General features: G+C 65.6%; 1 protein-coding gene across 4 annotated transcripts in view; it reads left to right on the top strand.

The window, feature by feature from the left end:
• The first annotated feature begins 146 nt into the window (after positions 1-146).
• The window catches only part of BAIAP2 (BAR/IMD domain containing adaptor protein 2), a 38,257-nt gene continuing 17,039 nt past the window's right edge, over positions 147-21,364 (top strand). For all 4 annotated transcript variants that reach the window (XM_058676029.1, XM_058676032.1, XM_058676031.1 and 1 more), the window contains exons 1-3: positions 147-332; positions 8,514-8,589; positions 10,134-10,220. In XM_058676029.1, the coding sequence (XP_058532012.1) occupies positions 279-332; positions 8,514-8,589; positions 10,134-10,220 (217 nt within the window). In that variant the 5' untranslated portion in view covers positions 147-278. The remainder of the gene's footprint in view (positions 333-8,513; positions 8,590-10,133; positions 10,221-21,364) is intronic.

Here is a 21,364-nt window from a genome sequence, read left to right as displayed (position 1 = left end):
GGTCCCGCCCCCGCCAATGGGAAGGGCGGTGCGGCAGTTGCCTAGCAGCGGCGGGGCTGGGCGGGGGCGGGCGGCCGGGGGCGGCGATCCGGGCTCAGCGGGGGCGGGGCGCGGGGCGGGGCCTGCGGAGGGGGCGGGCCGTGCGGGGCATATAAAAGCGGCCGCCGCCGAGCGCCGCGCTCCGTGGTCCGCGCCGCGCGCCCCGTGCCCGGTTTCCGTCGCCGCCGCCGCAGCCCGCGCCCCCGCTCTGGTCTGTGGTGCAGCCGGGACCTAGCACCATGTCGCTGTCGCGCTCGGAGGAGATGCACCGGCTCACGGAGAATGTCTACAAGGTGAGTCCCTGGCGCGCACCCGGCCCAGCGGCCTCGGGGGAACGGGGGTGGTCTTCCCGGGGCAGCCAAGGACGGTCACAGGTGGTCGCGCCGCCCGCGTCCTGGCTCCGGGAGCGGAGGTGGGGGCGGCTCGGGCACGCCGCGCCTGGCAGAGGGGCGCGCGGGGGGCGGTCGGCGCCGGTGGCTTATGTAAGCCCCGGGGGGGCGGGAGCACCTGTGTGGGAGGCCGGCCCCGCGCCCCCGCGCCCCGCGCCCCTGCTCTCTGCGCCCCGCGCCCCTCTGCTCTGCGCCCCCCGCCCCTCTGCTCTGCGCCCCTGCGCCCCTGCGCCCCGCGCTCTGCGCCCTGCGCCCCTCTGCCGCCTGTGCCCGTGCGCCCCGCGCCCCTGCGCCCTGCGCCCCGGAGCTGGCCGTGCCACCCGTTATGGCGCTGTCCTGGGAACCGGCCGGGGCCGTGGGAGAGCCAGGCGCGGGGCGCGAGCGGGTTCCGTGGCACGCAGCCGCCGTGTGCGGGCGAGCTTCCTGAATTATTAGTCATTAGTTCCCTGGCGACTCGCGCTCTGCCGCCAAAGCCACGAACAGGGAACTTCAGGGGTGCGGGGCTGGAGTCTGTGGCAGAGGGTCGGTGGGGCTGGCTGCAGCCGGCGGTGGGTGACCCCTCCTGGACGCTGGACACCCCTGCGCCGGGCGCCCGCGGGGAGCCTTCCGGGAGCCGCTCCGGCCCAGGCCCCCTGCGCTGCCCCGCCGTGTTTGCCTTGGCAGGCCGGGCTGCTTGTCCCTGGCCCCGCCGAGTACCCGTGCGAGAATGAAATGTTGGCTCGGTCCCCTCTCCGGAGGACTTTGACCCCGTTCCTGGTGGCTGCTTCCCCTGGGAGTCCTGGGGGATTTCACCGACGTGCGGGGGAGACGAGCCCCGAGAGAGGGCCACGTGGGGCCTGCTGTCCCGTGGGCCCCCCAGCACCCTGCAGGCTGTCGGCGGGCCCTGGCCCCCTGAGGACCTGGGAAACAGGTCAGGGCTGTCCTGGTCCTGGAGCTGAGACCAGTCAGCCCTGGCTCCCGGGTGACCCAGGGCCCTTGAGTGCTCCAGGCACCGTGCCGCTGGCCGCCGCCCTGCCCTGGCACGCGGGAGCTGTGAACGCCTCAGGCCCTGGGCCGGTCAGCAAAGCCCGTGTGGCCTCTGCCAGGTGCCAGCAGCTGGCTGGGCCCTGGTGGGCATGGGGTCAGGGTTGGTGTAATGGGTGGACAGGGGGCCAGGGCATGCATGGGCAGCGCCTCCTGCCCTTCTCCCACCTTGCCCAGGGGAGTATTTGGGGGGCTGTTACTGGGTTCAGACCAGTGCACCGTTCCACAGGGCTGAGCAGCCACACCCCCAGGCAGGGATGGGGGGCCTCCCTGCTTCCTGCTTGGGCAGAGCGGGCTGGTTGGGAAGGACAGGAAGTCTCAGCCTGGGAGGGTCGTGGAGGAATTGCTATGGGTCCTACTATGTGTGCACTGTGTGTGGGGGCCGTGTACAGGAGTGTGTGGGGGCTGTGTACGTGTGTGGGCTGTGTGTGCAGAGCTGTATATGTGTGGGGGGGTGTGCACGTGTGTGTGGGCTGTGTGTGCACTGTATATGTGTGGGGGGGGTGTGTACGTGTGTGTGGGCTGTATGTGGGGAGGCTGTGTACGTGTGTGGGCTGTGTGTGCAGAGTTGTATGTGTGTGTGGGGCTTTGTACGTGTGTGGGCTGTGTGTGCAGAGCTGTATATGTGTGGGGGGGCTGTGTGTGGGGAGGCTGTGTATGTGTGTGTGGGCTTGCAGAGCTGTATATGTGGGGGGGTTGTGTACGTGTGTGGGGGCTGTGTGTGCAGAGCTGTATATGTGGGGGGGTTGTGTACGTGTGTGGGGGCTGTATGTGGGGAGGCTGTGTATGTGGGGGGGGTTGTGTACGTGTGTTTGGGCTGTGTACGTGTGTTTGGGCTGTGTGTGCAGAGCTGTATATGTGGGGGGGGGTTGTGTACGTGTGTGGGGGCTGTGTGTGCAGAGCTGTATATGTGGGGGGGTTGTGTACGTGTGTGGGGGCTGTATGTGGGGAGGCTGTGTATGTGGGGGGGGTTGTGTACGTGTGTGGGGGCTGTGTGTGCAGAGCTGTATATGTGGGGGGGGTTGTGTACGTGTGTTTGGGCTGTGTACGTGTGTTTGGGCTGTGTGTGCAGAGCTGTATATGTGTGGGGGGGTTGTTTACGTGTGTGGGGGCTGTGTGTGGGGAGGCTGTGTGTGTGTGGGGGCTGTGTGTGCAGAGCTGTATATGTGTGTGGGCTGTGTGTGCAGTGCTGTATATGTGTGGAGGTTGTGTACGTGTGTGGGGGCTGTGTGGGGGTTGTGTACGTGTGTGTGGGGGCTGTGTGTGCAGTGCTGTATATGTGTGGGGGTTGTGTACGTGTGTGGGGGCTGTGTGTGGGGAGGCTGTGTATGTGTGTGGGGGCTGTGTGTGAAGTGCTGTATATGTGTGGGAGGTTGTGTACGTGTGTTTGAGCTGTGTGTGCAGTGCTGTATATTTGTGTGGGGGCTGTGTGCGTGTGTGCAATGCAGTAGGCACTGTGTGTGCAGTGCTGTGTGAGTTGTGTACGTGTGTGATCACATACGTGTGGCTGCCGTGTGTGGGGGGCACTTTGTTCCTGGACATGTCTGGGGCTGTCCCCCTTGGGTTGGGTTGGCTGTCCTGGGGCCTGTGGCCTGCATGTCCCTCTGTCCCCTGGACTCACCCCGTTCCATTTTGGCAAGAGGGGGTCTCTCAGGAGCAGTGAGGGCAGTTTCTGGGGTGCTGACCCTGTGCTGACCAGGCCCTGCGACCTTTGAGGGGGTCAGCTTGCCACATGGAAACAAGGGTGCCCTGTGAGAGCAGGGGCTGCTGGGAGCCACGCGCTTGCTGCCCGCCCAGGCCCAGCCTGTCTAGAAGTCCACTGCCTGCCCCCAGCAGCAGGGAGGGCCGGTGTGGGGCCTGCTCCTTCCCAGCCCCAGGGTCAGGCTGGGGAGCTGAGACCCTGCGTGCCTGGTCCTGCTTGAGGCCACTGCCCACCCCCCTGGGAGCAGACGCTGTGGACAGGGCCACCTGTCCCACCCAGTCATCTGCATGTCGGCTGTTCAGAGAGACGTGGCCCCGGTGCGGACGCCTCGCGAGCAGTGGGAGCACCAGGTGCTGCTGCGCCGGCCTCTGCTGTCTGCCCTTGGTCCCTGGGCGCGTTGTGGCCTATCCTGCCTGTGCCTGTAGCTCCCGGCGGAGTGCCAGCCGGCACCTTTCCCACCGCACCTTCACTGCCCCCGCCCCAGCCTGCGTGTGCCATGTAGTGGCAATGGCTGAAGCCTGCTCGTGTCCCGGGCCTGGCTGCTACCTGCCTTGTGACACCAGACCCCCCAAAAGTGCTTGGTCTTCCCCTGGCTGGAACCATCGTCCTGCCTGGTTCCCTGCGGGCAGCCTGTAGGTGGATACAGGGTGCTGTGTCCTGCCCGGAAAGGCGGGGAGGGGGCCTGTGGGTGCATGCAGGCTGGGGTGGGATGCCACAACTTCTCTCCCCTCCTCAGGGTTTGGCTGATGGGAGGTTCGCCTTGCACACCGCAGTAGGCCTGTGCCTTCCTCCCCACACCCCGAGGTGACCCCGCCTGCTTTGGTGCGGCCACTCACCCTGCAGGGGCCATCTCCGTCGCCAGCCACACCTCGGGGGGAGGCCTGTCTGGGCTGTGGGCTGCCTGCCGGTGCGACCTGGTCTGACCTCCTTCCAGCCTGGCCTTGTGCCTCGGGCCGCAGGCCGGTGGGCAGGATGGCCACAGGTCCCTGGGGAGTGTGCTCCCGCTCCAGGGTGGGCCAGGTTTCCTCAGCCCGGAGGCAGGGACCCCCAAGGACCCTAGGCTCTTAGGACCCTGCGGTCCTGGGGGCAGGGCGGCACTTGGAGAAGGGCTACCAGCCAGGCCAAGTGTCGTGTTGTTGCTGAAGTAGGGGTCGCGGTGTCGCTCAGGGTGTTAAGCCAAGAGTTAGGTGCAGCAGAAGGCCCGGTTCATCATCTTGGAGTTTCAGTGTGTGTGCAAAGACTCGCTTGAGCTGAGTCCTGGCTGAGGGTCTGAGGTCCCCAGGCCCAACATCCAGCCCCAAGCCACAGTGCAACAGCCTGGCCGCTGCCACGCGGCGGGGCGGGGGGTACTGCTGCCCGGGGCGTGGACCTGGGGTCCTTCTCATTCCTGTCGGAGTTCTCTCCGGCCAGGGCAGCTGTCTCTGGCAAAAGGTTTCTTGTGTCTGTCACTTCCATGCACGCCCACAGAGAACCCCATGCTGGGAGGGGGAGGAACTCGCCTTGTGGTCGGGCAGGGAGCCTGGTGCCTGCGCCAGCAGAGTCTGCACGCGTGTGTGCCGGCACGGCCTGAGGTCGTCTGCGGTGACCACCCTCGCCCTCGGGAGGCGCCAGCCCCTGTGGCTTCCGTGCACTTCCTGTCCTGCAGCCATGGCAGCGGGGGCTCCGGGCGCGAGTTTCCATTTCTGTGCCACCATCTTGTGAATAATTCAGCAGGACAATGGCGTGCTTCCTGGCACAGCCCTGGGGAAGTGCGGCCAGATTGTGGCCTGAGGGGCGGAACGTCCTCAGGAGAGGCGGCCTGCTGCAGCCCGTTTTCCTTGTCCTACCTGTGGGTCCGAGGCCAGCGGGAGGAGGGGCTGCCTCCCACCAGCTCCCCGGCTTCCTCTTTCTGCAGGAGGTGAGCCCGACAGTCACTGGGCCCTGCCGCTACAGGCAGGGCTGTCCGCTCATGAGTGGGCCTCTCCAGCCTGCCCGGGCTGCCAGGGTCTCCCTGAGCTTCAGGGCCACAGCCTGGAGATGGGAAGTCGTGCCCGTGCTGGCAGCCTGGCTCCCGCCACACCTCCCCTGTGGCCCCGGTGCTGCTGTCCCCGTGTGTGGCTGGCCCTGTCCAGGATCAGTGGCCACTTGCCATCCTGGTCACCCCTGGGGACCCTGTCTGCAGACCCAGCCTGGGTCGATGTGTTTGGGGAGGAATCCGTTTAACCCACAGCACCCAGCCTTGGGTTGGCACCTCCCAGCCTTGTTGCAGCAACCAGCTCTGCCCATCCTGTGCCCTGTCCTCAGGTTAGGCCACAGGCGGCTCCCCACATGTCGTGTCACAGTCAAGCAGCACGGCCCGCACGCCTCCACATGCAGGTGCCTCTTGAGGCGGAGTGGCTGGCAGTGAGGTTCGTGGCCCAGGCACACAGGAGTCAGGCAGGGCCCGGTGGGGGGCTGCCGCCCCAGGGAGTTGGGCTGGTCAGGCCATGGTGTGGAGGACACGTGGCCAAGGCCTGGCTTCTAGCATGGGGTACCCCCATACCCAGCCTCGCCCAGGGGCTGTCTCAGGCGTGACTGTGGCTCTTGGGGTCAGACTGGAAGAAGCCAGCAAGGGGGGGTTGGCACAGTGTGAGGACCACGGGGACGTGGGGATTTCGGTGACCTGCGAGAGCCCAGTTTGAGTGGAGCAGCTGCTCTGTCTCGCTGTGCTGGGGCAAGGGGCCAGCTGCGGCCACTTTGGACCACAGACCCACGGTGGTCTGGAGCAGACAGAGTGGGCGGGGGGGGGGAAGGAGCCCCTGCTTGCTGCCTCCACATGCCTGTTAAACCTGGACACAGCAAACTCAGTGACGTCCCATGGTCACACTGGAGCTGGAGCCGCTCCATCGTGCTGGGCCGGCCCTCTGCCGTCACAGAGCCCCTGAGAGGCTGGGCTGTGCCCTCTGTCCCATCCTCCCCCTGGGCTGCTGCCTGCACACCTCCCTATGAGTCCCACGTGGCCACCCTTCCTGAGGCAGGCCTCCACTTCCCAAGGTGGGGAGCCTAAGGCTTGGAGTCCCTGGCTTGGGGTGTAGTCTGGCCCTGCATGCACTGGCTTAGCCACAGCTTGCTTCCCTGGGCTGGGCAAGGGTGTGGAGGGACCTGAGCTCTCGTTGTTCTGGGGGGCTGGGGGAGCAGAGGTGCCGGCATGCAGGTGCCTGGCCTGTTTCCATCTTAGAACTGGGGTGTCTGTCCTAGGGGATCTTTCTAGATGGAATGAGGCCTAATCTGGGGCTCAGTGAGTGCCATCTCCGCCACGCCTGGCCCCTGGAGCAATCAGGCCCTGCTGTGGATGCGGGTGCAGCCCCAGCTGGGCCTCTGCATCCGTGTCCATGCCCCCTCCCGACCCCCAGAGTGCATGTAGGGGAGGTGCGTGGGTGCCGGCAGCAGCTCCTGGAGAAGCTGTGCATTACCCTCCCCCCAGGAGGGAGCGTGGGGACACTGATGCCCTCGTCCTCGCTGGAGGCGCTGGGAGCCAGTGAGGCAGCCACCCGCCTTCTCCTTGGTCCACGGGACCGCTAGGGGACAGTGGCATGCACCGGGGGATCCCGGAGGGCCCCCCAGCTGGGACTGGCTCCTTTTGAAGAGTAGGGGTGTCTCCAGGCTCAGGGTGCCTGGAAGTGATGGGTGGAGCTGGAGGGGTGCTGTTCCCTCAGAGCGTCCGTTGCCTGTGTGTCTCCTCTGCCTGCACCCGGCGCAGTGGCCCCAGTGTGTGCAGGCCGTGGGTTGCCTGTGTGTCGTGTGGAGACTGGCTAGCTGCCTCGGTGGCCTGCTCCCCTCGGGCTCTGGGGGGCTCCTGGCCTGTCTCCTGGCCCAGCCCTGTCAGGGGTCTGTGGCACGCATGCTTGCCTCTGGGGCCTTGAGTGCAAACCTGCATGGCTCGCTGCACACCAGCATGGTCACAGGCAGAAGTCCACCCAGGCCAGTGGGCCCCGTGGCCAGAATCTTCCAGACTCCAGACCCCTCTTGCCCTGTGCCTGTGTGACCACCCAGCCCCGGTTCGGAGGCCTGCATGGTGCCCCTGCCCCCTTGTGTGTACCCCTGCCTGGTCTGACCAACGCTCCCTAGAGTGGGCATGGCCTCTGGGAAGTCTCTAATGTTTGCCTGGGCTGTTGGCCAAAGTCCAGCCTGCCCTAGACAGCCAGAAAGGTTGGACAGCTTTTTAATCCTGAGTCCTGCTCCTACAACCACGGCCAAGCCCCCGGGATCCTCATGGGCTGGGGCTGCCCGTGGGCGGCGCGGGTCAGGCTGGTAGCGGTCCCATTCAGCTGTTGTTTGTGGCGCCTGGTTTTACGCCTTATAATTAAAACGTTGATTTGGCTTTGGCGGCAGAATCTGAGAGCTGCTGATGCTGGCACGAGACGGTAGGCGGCCGGGCAGACGGCGCGGAGCCTGCAGGCCAGGCTGTGGGTGCAGCCAGCACGCTGCCGTGGGAAGGGGGACGGCTGTCACCAGGTGTTGGCCTGCAGCCGCTGGCCCCCATGCCAGCACCACCTGCTCTGCATGAGCCCCTGTGCTCGGTCTGTCTTGGCCTCAAGGCACAGATGTGCGCTGAGGCCTGGGGGCTGTTCGGCCAAGGGCAGACCTGGGGCTGGAGCCTGGGCTCGCCTGCCTGGCTCATGGGCTCCCGAGAAATGAGCCCCACGGGACCGCGCCCTGCAGTGCTTTGGTTTTTTTTTTTGTTTAAGGTTTATTTGTTTCTATTGGAAGTCAGATTTACAGAGAAGTGGAGAGACAGAAAGATCTTCCATCCGCTGGTTCACTTCCCAAGTAGCCAGGCAGCCACAATGGCCAGAGCTGAGCAGCTCTGAAGCCAGGAGCCCGGAGCCTCTCCCAGGTCTCCCATGCACGTGCAGGGTCCCAAGGCTTTGGGCCGTCCTTGACTGTTTTTCCAGGCCACAGGCAGGGAGCTGGATGGGAAGTGGAGCAGCCGGGACACGAACTGGTGCCCGTATGGCATCCTGGTGGTTGCAAATCAAGGCTGTGGTTATTAGGGCTAACTACGGGGCCTGGAGTACCTTTTATTTTTCTAATTTAAGTCATCTTTTAATGAAAGATCGTGGACATGTTTGAAAGGCAGAGAGAGATCTTCCATCCACTGGTTCATTCCCCAAATACCCACCATGACTGGGCCCTGCCAAAGGCAGACGCCAGGAGTGCCGTGCAGGTCTCCCACGTGGGTACAGGGCTGTGAGCACTCGGTCCGTGAACTGATGTCCCAGGCACATCAGTAGGGCCTGGATGGGAGGTGGAGCAGACGGGCCTCGAGCTGGCGCCCCGGGATGTCTGTGCTGTGCCGCCACGCGGGCCCTGTGACCCTGTTCCATCTCGGCCTCTTTCAGACCATCATGGAGCAATTCAACCCCAGCCTGCGGAACTTCATCGCCATGGGGAAGAACTACGAGAAGGCCCTGGCAGGTATGAGTGCATGCCTGGTGCCCGTGAGCCTGGCTGGCAGCCCCCGCCGCTGTGTGACACGAAGTGGCACAGCCGAGGGGACAGCCGGAAGCAGAGCAGGGGCTGGGTCAGTCCTGTGGTCACCTGCACACTGTGGGGCGCGGCAGCTTTGCCTCTGCCTCCCAGAGGGCGTGGGTGAGGGGTTGGTGGTGTCACCTTGGCCATTGACACAGGGGCGTCCGGCTCGCTGTGTGGCGCCCACGGGCCGGGTCCTGTTGCCGGGCCTTTGTGGGCCTGGGCCCTGAGCACAGCCGGGCCGGTGGTTGCTGTGTGTCGCCTGAGCACAGGCTGCCCCACCAGCCCTGAGCCAGCCCCTCCACAGCTGCCTCCACCCGGGTGGGCTGCAGCCAGAGGCCAGGCCAAGCCACTCAGCAGTTGGGCTTTCTCCGGCTGTCACCCCCACGGCCCTGACGCTCTTGGCCAAGTGGATGTAGCTTCTGAACAGAAGGGAAGGGAGCCTGGCCCGGCGGCGGGGGTCCTTGGTGGCTGATGAGCAGCTGCTGTAGTGGCCCGGTTGGATCTGGGGCCACCCCGGGGGCTGGGGAGGAGCTGGGTGACTGTGATGATCGCTCTCCTGGGGCCTCCCCTGGTGGGGGACACGGTGCTCCATGGACTGGGCCTCGGCTTCTTCTGGACCCTCAGGTCTCCCTTGAGGGCTGGACGACTTCCTCCCTGCTGCCTTCCTGCGTGGTGGGGGCTGGGCCCAGACCCCCTCTCTGGTCTGTGTTCTGAGCTCTTTGATGCCTGGCCTGCTTCCTTCTTCGGCATCCTGGTGAGGCTGCAGGGATGGGGCTCTCCTCCTTCCTGTTTCCTGGCCGTCCCTTGGGACAGAGTGCTGTGCAGGTCCCGCCCTGCCTGCGGTGGCGTCCCTGGTGCCAGGAGCCTCCCAGCAGCTGTGCTCAAGCCATGGGGACGGCCGGGACCTCATGTCCCAGAGCAGACCTGATGGTGGCAGTCAGTGCAACGCAGCCCCAGATGCACGCCCCTCAGGCCTTCGGTCCCACACAGGACAGGCTCCTGGGCAGCGTCTCTCCCTCCCGGGGCCTGAGGCCCGGGCGGCGAGGTGTTTGCCAGATTTGGGGCAGCTGCAGCCCCGGGTGGGGGCCTGGGAGTCTACAGCAAGCCACAGTCCCCACCCCAACCTGAGGAGGTTCCTGTGGACTGTGCCCTCAGCCCCTCCCCTGGTACTCTCCTCCCAAGGCCAGGAGCCATTTGGGGGACCCCACTTGTCTAGGAGGCCAGCCTGGTCCAGCTTCTGCCGAGTGCTGTGTCTGTCGCAGGGCACTCTTTCCCACTGAAACGTGCCCGGCACTGAGGCCCCAGCAGCTGCAGGCCAGCACCAGGCACCAGACACTGGGCACAGTACCCCTTGAGTGGCTTGAGGAGAGAAGCAGGGAGGCCCGTGGCTTGCTGGGGGCTGTCCAGGCACAGAGGCCAGCCCAATGTGCTCTGGTTGCGGGGCGCCCCCTTGGAAGGATGTGACACCCCCTTCCCTGTCCTCACAGGTGTGACATTCGCTGCCAAAGGCTACTTCGATGCTCTGGTGAAGATGGGAGAGCTGGCCAGCGAGAGTCAGGGCTCCAAGGAGCTGGGTAAGGTTCCTGGTGGAGCGTGCCGTCCTATGGGTCAGGCTTTTGTCTGTGTGGTCCCTGGGTAGGAGTGGCAGCTGCTTAAAATGGCCCCAGCCCTGTGAGCAAACGAGGCAACGAGGGGTGCTTCCTGCTTGGGGAGCCCAGGCTGCTGCCCACCTGCCAGGGCCACCCCCCCAGCATACGCGGGAACAAAGTGGGCACAGCCACGTGGGCAGGTGTCCAGGGCAGGCTGTTGGCAGCTGGCACGGGAACACCCTGGACAGTCAGACCACAGGGCAGCTTGGGAGGTGTGGGATCGCTCCCCGCTGTGAGCAGGATGCCAAGCAGATGATCTAGCTGCTTCCATGTCCAGGAACCCAGGGCCTAGCCAGGGCACTGACACTGTGGCCAGTTGCTATCTCGGCAGAGAGGCGCAGACTGGCTGTCAACGGGGACATTGGATGGGCTGAGCGCTACGTTAGTGCCCCTGGCCTTGGACCACAGAGCACTATGCTTTGGCCTGTGAGCTCCTGGCTTGGAGTGGGGGGCTGGGAGTGGGCAGCCAGGACACCAGATGCAGATGCGCAGGTGGAAACAGGTCACGGTGGCAGAATGGGCACATGCCCTGTTCTGTTGTGGTTTTCCTGGGGACTGGGGGCTGCCCTGGGCTGGTGCCGGCTGGCAGGGCCACCACCCCTCAAACCCATCACAGAACGAGCCTGCTGTGGGAGGCCATGGGCCCAGAGCGAGCCTGTTGTGGGAGGCCATGGGCCCGGAGTGAGCCTGTTGTGGGAGGCCATGGGCCCGGAGCGAGCCTGTTGTGGGAGGCCATGGGCCCGGAGCGAGCCTGTTGTGGGAGGCCATGGGCCCGGAGCGAGCCTGCTGTGGGTTTATAAGTTCTCACCTGGGCCAGGTCCAAGTTCAGGGGTCATACCCAGCTGGCTGAACTCCTGTAGAGAGTGACCCCATTATGTGCCCGGGAGGAGGCTGTGGCTCTTGGCAGCCCACGGGGAGCTGAGGGCTGACACCCTGGGTACTGTCTCAGGTGACCACGGCTAGTCACATCACGTGTGCCTGGGTGGCCAGGGCTCTCCTGTGAGGTTAGCACTCCTGCTTGTGTGCCCACACGCGGGGCCACCCTCACCTCCAGGGCCATTTCCTGGCATTTGCTGCTGTCTCCATGGGTGGATGGCACCAGGCCCTCCGTATCTGGGTGCGTGCTCCCTGGGGCAGGTCCGGGGTTCATGGCTCCGTGCCCTCCTGAAGGTGCTGTCCTCAGGGCTGGGGTGAAGTGGTCACAGCAGACCCCGCGTGTGCTGCACAAGGTGGTGGGCTCTACGGGTGTGCCTCAGGAGCCCCAGCTCTGTCCAGGCCTGTGGGGGCAGCTGGGGACCCTGTGGCCGAGGTGCTGTAGAAACGGGGTCTGCCATCTCTGTCTGTTCCTGTCGGTCTGCATGTTCACCCTTGCTGCTCTGCTTCTGGGCCCGTGGCTGGGTGTGGGGCCCCCATTTCTGGGCCCGTGGCTGGGTGTGGGGCCCCCGTTTCTGGGCCCGTGGCTGGGTGTGGGGCCCCCGTTTCTGGGCCCGTGGCTGGGTGTGGGGCCCCCGTTTCTGGGCCCGTGGCTGGGTGTGGGGCCCCCGTTTCTGGGCCCGTGGCTGGGTGTGGGGCCCCCGTTTCTGGGCCCGTGGCTGGGTGTGGGGCCCCCGTTTCTGGGTCCGTAATACTCGCTTTTGTTTCCTCCTGCACTCTGCCCTGGCACTAAGCTGGGCCTGGCCAGGGCTCCAGGGCAGATGGCTCCTGCTCCCTGAGTACAGTGCTTGGTGCCCTGCCTTGGTCTGGGACTTCCTGCCGTTCCCTTCATAGGAGCCCCTGAGGTCCCCAGGGACAGAGGTGGTGCTGGTCCAGGTGAGGAAGAGGACGAGCCTGGGCAGGGGCGGGCCCAAACAGGCCTCCCCAGGCCCCTGGTCCTGTAGAGCCGTGGGAGTTAGGGAGACACGGCCCAGGGTCTCGCTGGGCTGGGAAGCAAGTGGGCCGTGGCTCGTGGGGTGGGTCATGCTGCTGGGCCGTGCAGGGCAGGCGAGCTAGTGGGCCGTGGTTCGCGGGGTGGGTCTTGCTGCCTGCACAGCTGTCTTCCTGGTGGGTGGCGCCTTCCCGACTGTCTCACTGTTAGTGTTTTGCTTGGGGCCAACTCTGCTTTCCTCCGTGGCTTCCTGTGGGCAGTCCAGGCAGCGCTGGGCCCAGGTCAGCTGCTGGTGCCCCCACCCCTGGCCCTGTGTCTGGCTCCGGGAGGAGTACAGTGCCCCTGCTAGCAGAGTCCTCAGGGGAGGGGTGGGCCATCGGGTGGAGGGGCTCCACCTTGACACAGACCCCCACTCCCGCTGGGGCCCCTGGGCGCTCCTCTGCCTCCTCTCCTGCCAGACCCTGTCCCCGCCCACACCGCCGGCTGGACTCCCACAGTAAAGGACGGGTCCTACAGCAAGGACAGCGGCCCCAGTAGCAGTCCAGTCCCCAGGACAGCCAGGCTAAGGCCAGAGCCCTGCTCCGAGGCAGGAGTACTCCGGGCAGGCTTCCCGCTTCCAGACAGAGACGGGTCCAGGAAGTCCTTGCTTTCATGACTGGCCGCTTTCTTCTCCAACTGGAGTCAGCAGGAGGCTGCGTGGCTGCGCTGCATCTGCCTTTGGTCCTGCTGGCCTCTCTACGCCTGCAGTGCCAGCGGGCGGTGCTCCCCGCGGAAGGGGCATGCAGAGGGCACAGTGGCGCTGGCCTGCAGCCACGGTCCCTCCCAGGCCTCCCCCTGGAAGTCCTCCCTGTTGGGCAGGGGCGGCACCTGCTCCCCAGCCTCCTCCGAGCCCACCAGTGCTGTCCCTGCCCAGGCTTGCCTGCGCGTTAATTGCCAGGGTGTGTCCTGCTGCTGCCACAGCCTCTGTGACCCAGGCTCCCCGTGTACACACCGGGTTCCTGGCTCCGGGCACCCTCGTGCCTGTGGGCATGGGAGCTGGTGCTGAGCGCTCTCCCTCACTCCATGGGTCTGTCCCTGTGTTGAAGACGCGGGGACCCCCAGCTGCCTGTCCTGCCCCACCTCGGGCTGCCTGCCTTGCCCTGTCCCACCTGCTGGCACCCATCTGTAGCCCAGGGCGTACGGCCCTGCTGCCCACCCAGGGTCACCGTTTGAAAGCCAAGCCTGCCGAGTGTGGGGCGGTACTCCTGGGCTCCCATGCACTGCTGGCTGGGCACGCTGTGTCTCTGTCCCAGGTGCAGCTCTGCCGAGAGCCCTGGGCCCCTTGGAAGGCCTTGGTCTCTCCTGGGAGAGGTGTTTGGTCCGCTTGTTTATGACCCAGGGCATGTGTATGCTTGCCTGGCATCCCCAGGAGCTCCCTGCTGGGCGCAGCCGCCGAGCAGGTGCTGGCTGCAGCTGCCAGCGTCCCCACCCAGAGCTGTGGGCTGGACTCGGTCACTGAGTCACTGGATCCAGGTGCGGCCCGGTGGTGGCCGTCCACACCCTTCCCGCATGAGGAGCCGGTGAGCATTCCAGCGGCCAGCCTCGGGGACGGCCCCGTGGGGCCCGGGTGACTTCTTGTTGCACCTTGCAGGCACAGGGAGGCCCTGTCCCACGCCCTGGGCTCCTGCTAGCCTGCCTGGCCTCTGACCAGCAGTGAGGCTGGGCCAGGCAGCAGCGGTTCTGGCCCTTCCCCGGGGCGTCTGTCAGAGGTGGCACTTGCCATCAGACCTTAACGACAAGGCTGGTATTGGGACACCACGTGAAGGCCTTAATTAGGGTCACATGAAGGGGGTGAGCTCGTTTATCATTTTCCTGGGGTGACGGGTGGCAGGTTGGGCTGCCTGGCCAGGGTCTGGGCTCAGGGCGGCCAGCATTGCCTGCCCCATGTAGCCCTTGTCACGGGAGTGAGATTAATGGGTGCCCTGATTGGATTTGCTGGGGTCTGGGTCACGGCTCAGTGTCCTGGACAAGTGTGGCGGGAGGTGGCCTGCCAGCCGGGCTGTTGGCCGCTGCCTCGGGGCCTGGCTCCTGCTTGGGAGGAAATGAGGAGCCTTCTGTGGGCAGGCGTGCCAGCCTCTCCCTGCAGGTCAGTGGGTGGGGTGCCGGCCGGATTGCCCAGGGCCTGCTGCTGTAACACTGTTTAGTCGCCTTCCTGCTCCCGGCTCTGGAGGTACTTTTAGAAGTGGCACTGACTGGCTGTGTCTCTCAGACCCCATCCCAGGATGAGAGGCTGGTCCCAGGTGCTGTGGGGGTGTCACTTGGGGGAAGGGTAGCCCCATCAGGGTGCAGGCATGGCAGCCTGGTGAGGCGGTAGCCAGCACCTGTGCCCCGTGAGGCCAGGGCAGGCTGGTGCCTGAGGGAGTGTCCCCAGGGAGGGGTGATGGCCACCATGCAGCTGATGTGAGATGTGGAGGGGCTTGCCTGGCAGAGGCAGCCATGCCAAACCCCACTTGGCAAGCCCTGGCAAAGCAGCCCTCAGGGGTCTGCCCAGCCTGGCCCCCAGCAGGACTGAAGGTGGGGCAGTCAGTTCCCAAGAGGACGCCCCTATGCAGCACCCCCTCCCCCCAGCCCCTAACCTTCAACTGCTGATGCTGAGTCACGGCCTCGAGTCTGCAGAGGAACCCTGTGCGAGCTGCAGCTCCTGGGCCCAGGGGTGCAGGTGGGGCCAGCCGGGACTCTCGCGGGGGTGCAGGTGGGGCCAGCCGGGGCTCTCGCGGGGGTGCAGGTGGGGCCAGCCGGGACTCTCGCGGGGGTGCAGGTGGGGCCAGCCGGGACTCTCGCGGGGGTGCAGGTGGGGCCAGCCGGGACTCTCGCGGGGGTGCAGGTGAGGCCAGCTGGAGCCCAGGGGTGCAGGTGGGGCCAGCCGGAGCCCAAGGGTGCAGGTGGGGCCAGCCGGGACTCTCGCGGGGGTGCAGGTGAGGCCAGCTGGAGCCCAGGGGTGCAGGTGGGGCCAGCCGGGGCCCAGGGGTGCAGGTGGGGCCAGCCGGGACTCTCGCGGGGGTGTCTGGTCCCAAGCATGCCCCTAAGCTCCGCTGTAGCATTCTGACCGTTTGCATCCTTTCAGTCACATAGTTCACAAGGTGGTGTAGGAAACGCCACAGGGCTGGGGCAGCCACTGGGGGGCTAGGCTGGCCCCCCATCCTGCTCCCTCACGGTGACTGAGCGATCGGCCGACCCGTGTCATGCAGCCTTGAGCATGTTCTGTCCACTGGAAGTGTGCCGTGCTCATGCGTGTGGCACACAGCCGAGGTAGCTTGCACATGTGCGCAGTGCATAGTAAGCTGACACACACCAGGGCCCGTGCTGGGCTGGCCACACCTCGTGTGTCCATGGCATCTCCATGGAGTACTGCATGGACAATGGACAGGGCATGGTGGCCAGCAGGCAGGCGTGCACACAACAGTGGCCACCTGTACCGGTGTCCCCACTCTGTCCTTGACTCCCAAGGTGGGCTCCTGGGGTCCTGGGACTGACTTTAGGGGCATCCAGCAGTGCTCAGCATCCTCTGCCTCGGCCCTCTGGGTGACCGCTCTGACACTGTGGCTGGGTTGAAAGTAGGAATGGACTCAGGGGTGACCGGTCTCTTGTCTCCTCCCAGCGTGGTCCCTGGTGTTGGAGGCTTGCTTGTTGACACAACATGAGAGCCAAGTGGCTCCTGGGACCTGGTGCTGTGCAGCACAACACGGCCTAAGCACCCCGGCTGCGGCTGTTGCCATGGCAATGGGGCGGCACGGCCATTGATTTTCCTGTGGGTTCCTGGCGGCCTTGTCCTGCTCTGCCTCTGCGGTGGAGGGGGAGGAATGCTGGGGGTTGGAGGGCACAGACAGGCGGGTTGGGGGCGGGGGCGGCTCCTGGGCTTGGGCCGCAGCCCTGTGCTGCTGAGCTCTCGGCACGGCCTTTCCACTGGGGTAGTAGTGTTGTGGGGATCTGCTTTGGAAGTCTCCGGAAGGCGACGTGTTTTCACGGCCAAGTATGAGCAGCTGACCACTTGGCCCAGGGCCCGCGGAAGGAAGGGTCAGTGTGCTGGTGTCTGTGGAAATCACAGCAAAAACCCAGAAGTGAGTGCGCTGCCTGTAGTGTCCGCCGAGCCTCGGGGGACACACGCCCTCCGCCAGGCGGCCCCCACCCTGCAGGGTCAGTGTTGGGCCCTCCCCTGGGGGGCTCTGCACCTGCAGCACTGGGGAGGTGGGGCCTGAGGGTGGCCTGTGGCCGAGACAGGACTCTGCTCACAGCCTGTAGGAGCTCCAGTCGGGGACAGAGCCTGGGAAGATGGAGCCCACACCAGCCTGCAGGACCTGTTCCCATTGCCACACGAGGTGGCCTGACTGACCCAGCCCAGGCCACAGCAGAGGGCTTCTCGCTGGCAAGGCCATGGGCAAGCCTTGTGCCCTCGGGTCCGCCGAAGCTCTGCGTTGCCCAGCCCTGTGACCAGGAGCCCCAGCCTGTGGCTCCTGGAGCTGGCCCCCGAGCTGTGGCGTTTCTGTGACTGGCGGGGGGTGGGCATAGCAGAGGCTGCCCTTCCGTGAGACCCCAGGGTCTGAAGCCACCGTGGCTGCCAGGGGGTCACCCATGGGGTGAACATGAGCTTGCTGACCTGCTGTGCCCCTCCTCCCTTGGGAGCCATATGGGTTGGGGGGTCTGGGCTAGGGCCTCAGTGCACCTGCCCAGGCCGTGTGGAGCCTCCCCCGGCTCACCGTGCCCACTGCTCATGGGGCTCTGGGATTTCTGTGGGAGTTCTAGGACTGCAGAGCTGCTGTGTTCTGCAGTATGGGTGCCGGGCTCAGGGCGTGCGTGGGTGCATGACTTCTGGGCTCCAGCTTAGCTGGGTTTGGAGGGGTTGGGATTTGTGGCTCAGGGAGTTATTCAGAAGGCCCCTGTGGCTTCCTGCAGGAACTGGGGTTCAGCTGTGTGCAGGACTCCTGACACCCCATGCCTCCAGCAGCTGCTAGTCCTGGCACGTGTGCCAAGCTCAGCCTGTGGCGCTCACCTGCTCCCATGGGCTCGCAGCGTGGACCTCTGGGAGTCAGCCCCCCTGCTGCTCCTGAGTGTGGGACTCCTGGCTTGTGCAACCCTGCACCCCCATCTTTGTCAGGCCATCTCATGACCAAGGGACCCAGGGGTGCAGCGGCATGGCCGTGCTCTGACAGGGGCTTGCCGTCCAGCGAGCCAGCCGCCTCATTCCACCACAGTGCCCCGGCCTCCTCCAGCCTGGAACCCTGCACATCAGGCCTCCTGCCAGCTGCAGCCCTGGGCTGGGGGCAGCTTGGCCAACCTCTGCCCTGCCTGTCTCCCAGACTCGCCCCCTCTGCATGGCTAGCCTCTTGCTACTGATCAGAGCCTGCGTCTGTCCCGAGGGGCTGGCAGGGGGTCCTGGCCCATGGGACACAAAGTTGGGGAGCAGGTGGCACCTCAGTGCCCACTGCAAAGCCTCGCGCGGCTCAGAAAGTGAGTGTGCAGTGGATTTGGGTGTGCCTGTGCTGGGTTTGGCATGCAGTGTATGTGAGTATGGAGGGTGGGTATGAGCAGGGTGTATGGGATCGCAGGCACACACGTGTGTTGTGTGGTGTAACCTGGTGCTGGCGCCTGGGAAGTGGTAGCTGTGTGTCCCAGGCCGCCTCGTGATGGCTCATGGGCTGGCCAGCAGAGCTGAGTACAGTCACCCTGTGGCTTCCCCACGGTCATCAAAGCGGGCACCACAGATGTGGCCTGGGCTCAGCCTCCTGGCCCTGCCTAGCCCTCTTCACACACTTCCTGGTGCTCACCTAGGGGGCGGGTCCTGGAATGGGGAGCTGGCTCCCTGCTTGTCTGTCCTGCCACGCCTTGCCTGCTGTGCCTGTCAACAGAGGTCCCTAAGGGCCACCCCACTGACAACCCATCAAAGGGGTCCCTGAAGGCCCCGCCCTCCTGTGATGGACCACATCCCACGTCACAGAGCCCACCAGAAGGTAGTCCTGGGCCCCTAAGCTGGAGCAGGGCCGCGTTCCCCAGTGGGATCTGTCCAGTAGACCGGGACAGCCAGGGCGAGCGCTGACGCTCGAGCAGGCCTGCCTGGAGTCCGTGTTGGCCCTGCCTGCTGGCCTCCTGTGCACTGCCTGAAGCTTTCACGCTGCACCTGCTTCCGCTCCCAGGTGGCAGGCAAGCCCGGGCTGCCCGGGGACCCCTGCTGGACACCGAGGGTCTCACTGGGGCCTCTGGTGTTGAGGGTCTGTCTGGGGCCTGCAGCAGGAGGAGCAGGTGGTGCTGTGGGCTGCCACCGAGCAGCCTAGGAAGGAGGCCCCAGAGGAAGGTTCTAGTGGCTGCGTCGCTGGGTCAGAGCTCCTGGACAGCTTCACCGGGCCGCTAGGGGATGAACTCACAGGTGGACAGTGTCCGGACTCTCCCCCCAACTTTTAGAAGAATAAATCCTTTAAAAACCCTGAGAAGAAGGAGTTGGGAAGTGGCCAGGGCCTGAAGAGGCTGCTGCCACTGGCTCCGCGGAACTGGGGCCTGCGCTGGGTCAGCCAGGCTGCTGGGGAGGTGCCAGCCCAGGGCGGGGAGGGCGCAATGGACCACGAACATCCAGCCGCTCCAACCCCCAGGCCAGTGCCTGAGCAGGGCCGGGCACAGGAGGGCAGGAGATCCGAAGCCAGGAGCTTCAGCAGGTCTCCCATGTGGGTGCAGGGCCCAGCAGTCGGGCCATGCTCCACTGCTTTCCAGGTCCTCAGCAGGGAGCTGGAGGGGAAGTGGCACAGCCAGGACTTGAACCAGTGCTGTGATGTGGGCGCTTTGCTCTCAGGTCCAGGAGGAGCTTCTGCTGCCCACGCCTGGAGTGGGGGCTGGGACTTGTGTACAGGGGCTGTGGTGTGTGGGGGGTGGGAGGCTTGGGGAGGAGCCCCTCGCCACGGGTCTCGCTGTCTGTGCCAGGTGGGAGCCAGGTGGCAGCTGGGCAGGCCCTGGAGGAGGGGAAGGGACTGACACAGGTGGGGGGAGTGTCCTGGGGAGAGGGGAGAAGAGGGAGGAGGCAAATGGGGGCTGTGAGCCTGCTTCCAGCTCAGCTCTGGGTGTGTGTCCCCCAGGCTGTTACGGAGCTGCCCGGGAGGGCTGTGGGAGGCAGCTGGCTGTCAGGGTGGCTGCGGCCAGCCGTGTGGGTGGTCAGCGGCTCTGTGCAGGAGCACCATCAGACCCAAGCAGGTGCCACAGGTCGGTTCGCCAAGAGCCCATGGGCTTCCATCTTGCACCCTGGGACCAAGGAGGAGAGGGTGGACAGGCCTGCTCTGCAGGTGCCGGTTGGGGGCCCAGCCTTCTGTCCTTGCTGGACCCTGCAGTGGCCAGCACCCCGTTGATCTCCCCGAAGCATGCGGCAGGATGCTGGCTCCCGTCCGGGCTGGTCATGAGGCAGGAGTGTTGGTGACTGTGCTGTGCTGTGCTGTCCTGTGTGCGTGTGCCCATCCTGCCCTGGCCGCTGCAGCTTCCCTGGGAGACCCAGGGAGGTCACCCACAGGGCAGAAGTCTCCAGAACTGGGGCTGAGCAGGGGCCTCTTAGGTTCCTCCCAGTGACCTTTCTGTGGCCTCCTGACTCATCCCAGGGACACCTGTTGTCCCATTCCCCAGGAAAGACCCTCCCTGGGCTGCTGCTCAGCACCTGACTCAGCCCTGGGTGTGCCAGGGTGTGTCGTGCCCACCCCTTGCTGACCCGTGGCGGGGACTCCCCACACAGGTCCACCTGATGCTGCCTGGGTGTGTTACAGATGTGCTATAGCCCTGGCATGGTCTCAGGGCGGCCACGGCCTCCTGCAGGAGCCATGCCCCTACAGCCCTGGCATGATCTCAGGGCAGCCTCCTGTAGAAGCCATGCCCCTACAGCCCTGGCATGGTCTCAGGGCAGCCACGGCCTCCTGCAGGAGCCATGCCCTTACAGCCCTGGCATGGTCTCAGGGCAGCCACGGCCTCCTGCAGGAGCCATGCCCTTGGATCAGCTGGACCAGACGCCAGGTCTCTGTTGACTTATCTTCATGTGGGCATCAGGGATGCTGGGCTGCGTGCCTGAAGACCCCCACAGCTGGGGCCATCGCTGCTGTCCTCCAGAAAGCTGGGTTAGAAGTGGAGCTGGGATGCAGTCCAGGGCCTCCCAGCAGCCTTGGCAGCTGCAACCACCACCCCCACGTGCTGCCAGCACGGTGCGCACACATTCAGGGCTCCGGGGGAGGCAGGGGTGACTGCCATCCCTGCCAGAGTTTCACGAGCAGAAGCCTCCATGTGTTGTCGGCCAGGCCTCTGTGTGTTCTTTGTGGAGCATGTGGGGGCAGCGTGACCGTGACATTGAGGGGCACAGGTCTGGGGCAGTAGGGGGAACCGCTGGCCTCCCTGACGTCACTGAGACCCTAAAACGTCCCCTATTGCAGGGCAGGTGGGCAGTGAGCCCATGTGGATGTTGGGAGGGGAGGACGGAGCTGCTTCCTCTGTTGCGGATGAGACCAATTCGTGGCCTTCCGGGGAGCACCAGCAGGGCACTTGCTGATGCCCAAGGCAAGAGCTCCAAGGGGCCCACCCCTGGGCCAGCCACAGGGCCTCTGCATCCCCTGGGGTTCTAGCGTCCCCTGTCAGATGCTGAGCAGCCATGGGCCTGGCAGAAGCCGAGCTCCCACTGTCCTTGCTGACCCCATCCACACCCCGCTTGTCCCTGGGCCTCTTTCAGCCCAACCAGGGGACCCGGCCCCTTCCCCTGGTTCTTTCCCCCATGCCCTGGACCCCTTCCCTCAGCCCCTCAAACCTGGGTGCAGATGGCAGTGGGGCACCAGCCCTGTCCCTAACCTGCCTGTGGTATCTGAGCGTGCTGGGCAGCTGCTGGCGCTGCCTACATGGCCTGCCTGGAGGAAGTTCTTGGCTTTGCAGGGTGTGGACTGGCCAGCAGAGCTGGGCCTGCAAGGGCTCTACTCAGTGACTGGCCCCGCGGTTGTGCCTGGGTGTCCCTGTGGTCTCCATCCCTGCCCCCGGAGCCCCGTCAGGGCCTGCCCGGGACCCAGGCCAGCATCCCAGCGTCCAGGGAGGCGGATCTGGGCCAGGCAGTCTTGCTGGCTTCCGCCTTCCCGCCAGCTGTGCTGGGCACCATGGCCACATCAGGCACTACCCTGCCTGCTCCCCACTCAGGAACACCCTGCCACAGCCCTAGCGTGCACAGAATGGGGAC

This window comes from Ochotona princeps, chromosome 17 (assembly GCF_030435755.1).
Source record: "Ochotona princeps isolate mOchPri1 chromosome 17, mOchPri1.hap1, whole genome shotgun sequence".
In the NCBI taxonomy this organism is placed as follows: domain Eukaryota; kingdom Metazoa; phylum Chordata; class Mammalia; order Lagomorpha; family Ochotonidae; genus Ochotona; species Ochotona princeps.
The sequence above is the reverse complement of the archived record's forward strand: the minus strand, read 5'-3'. Positions and strand labels throughout refer to the sequence as shown.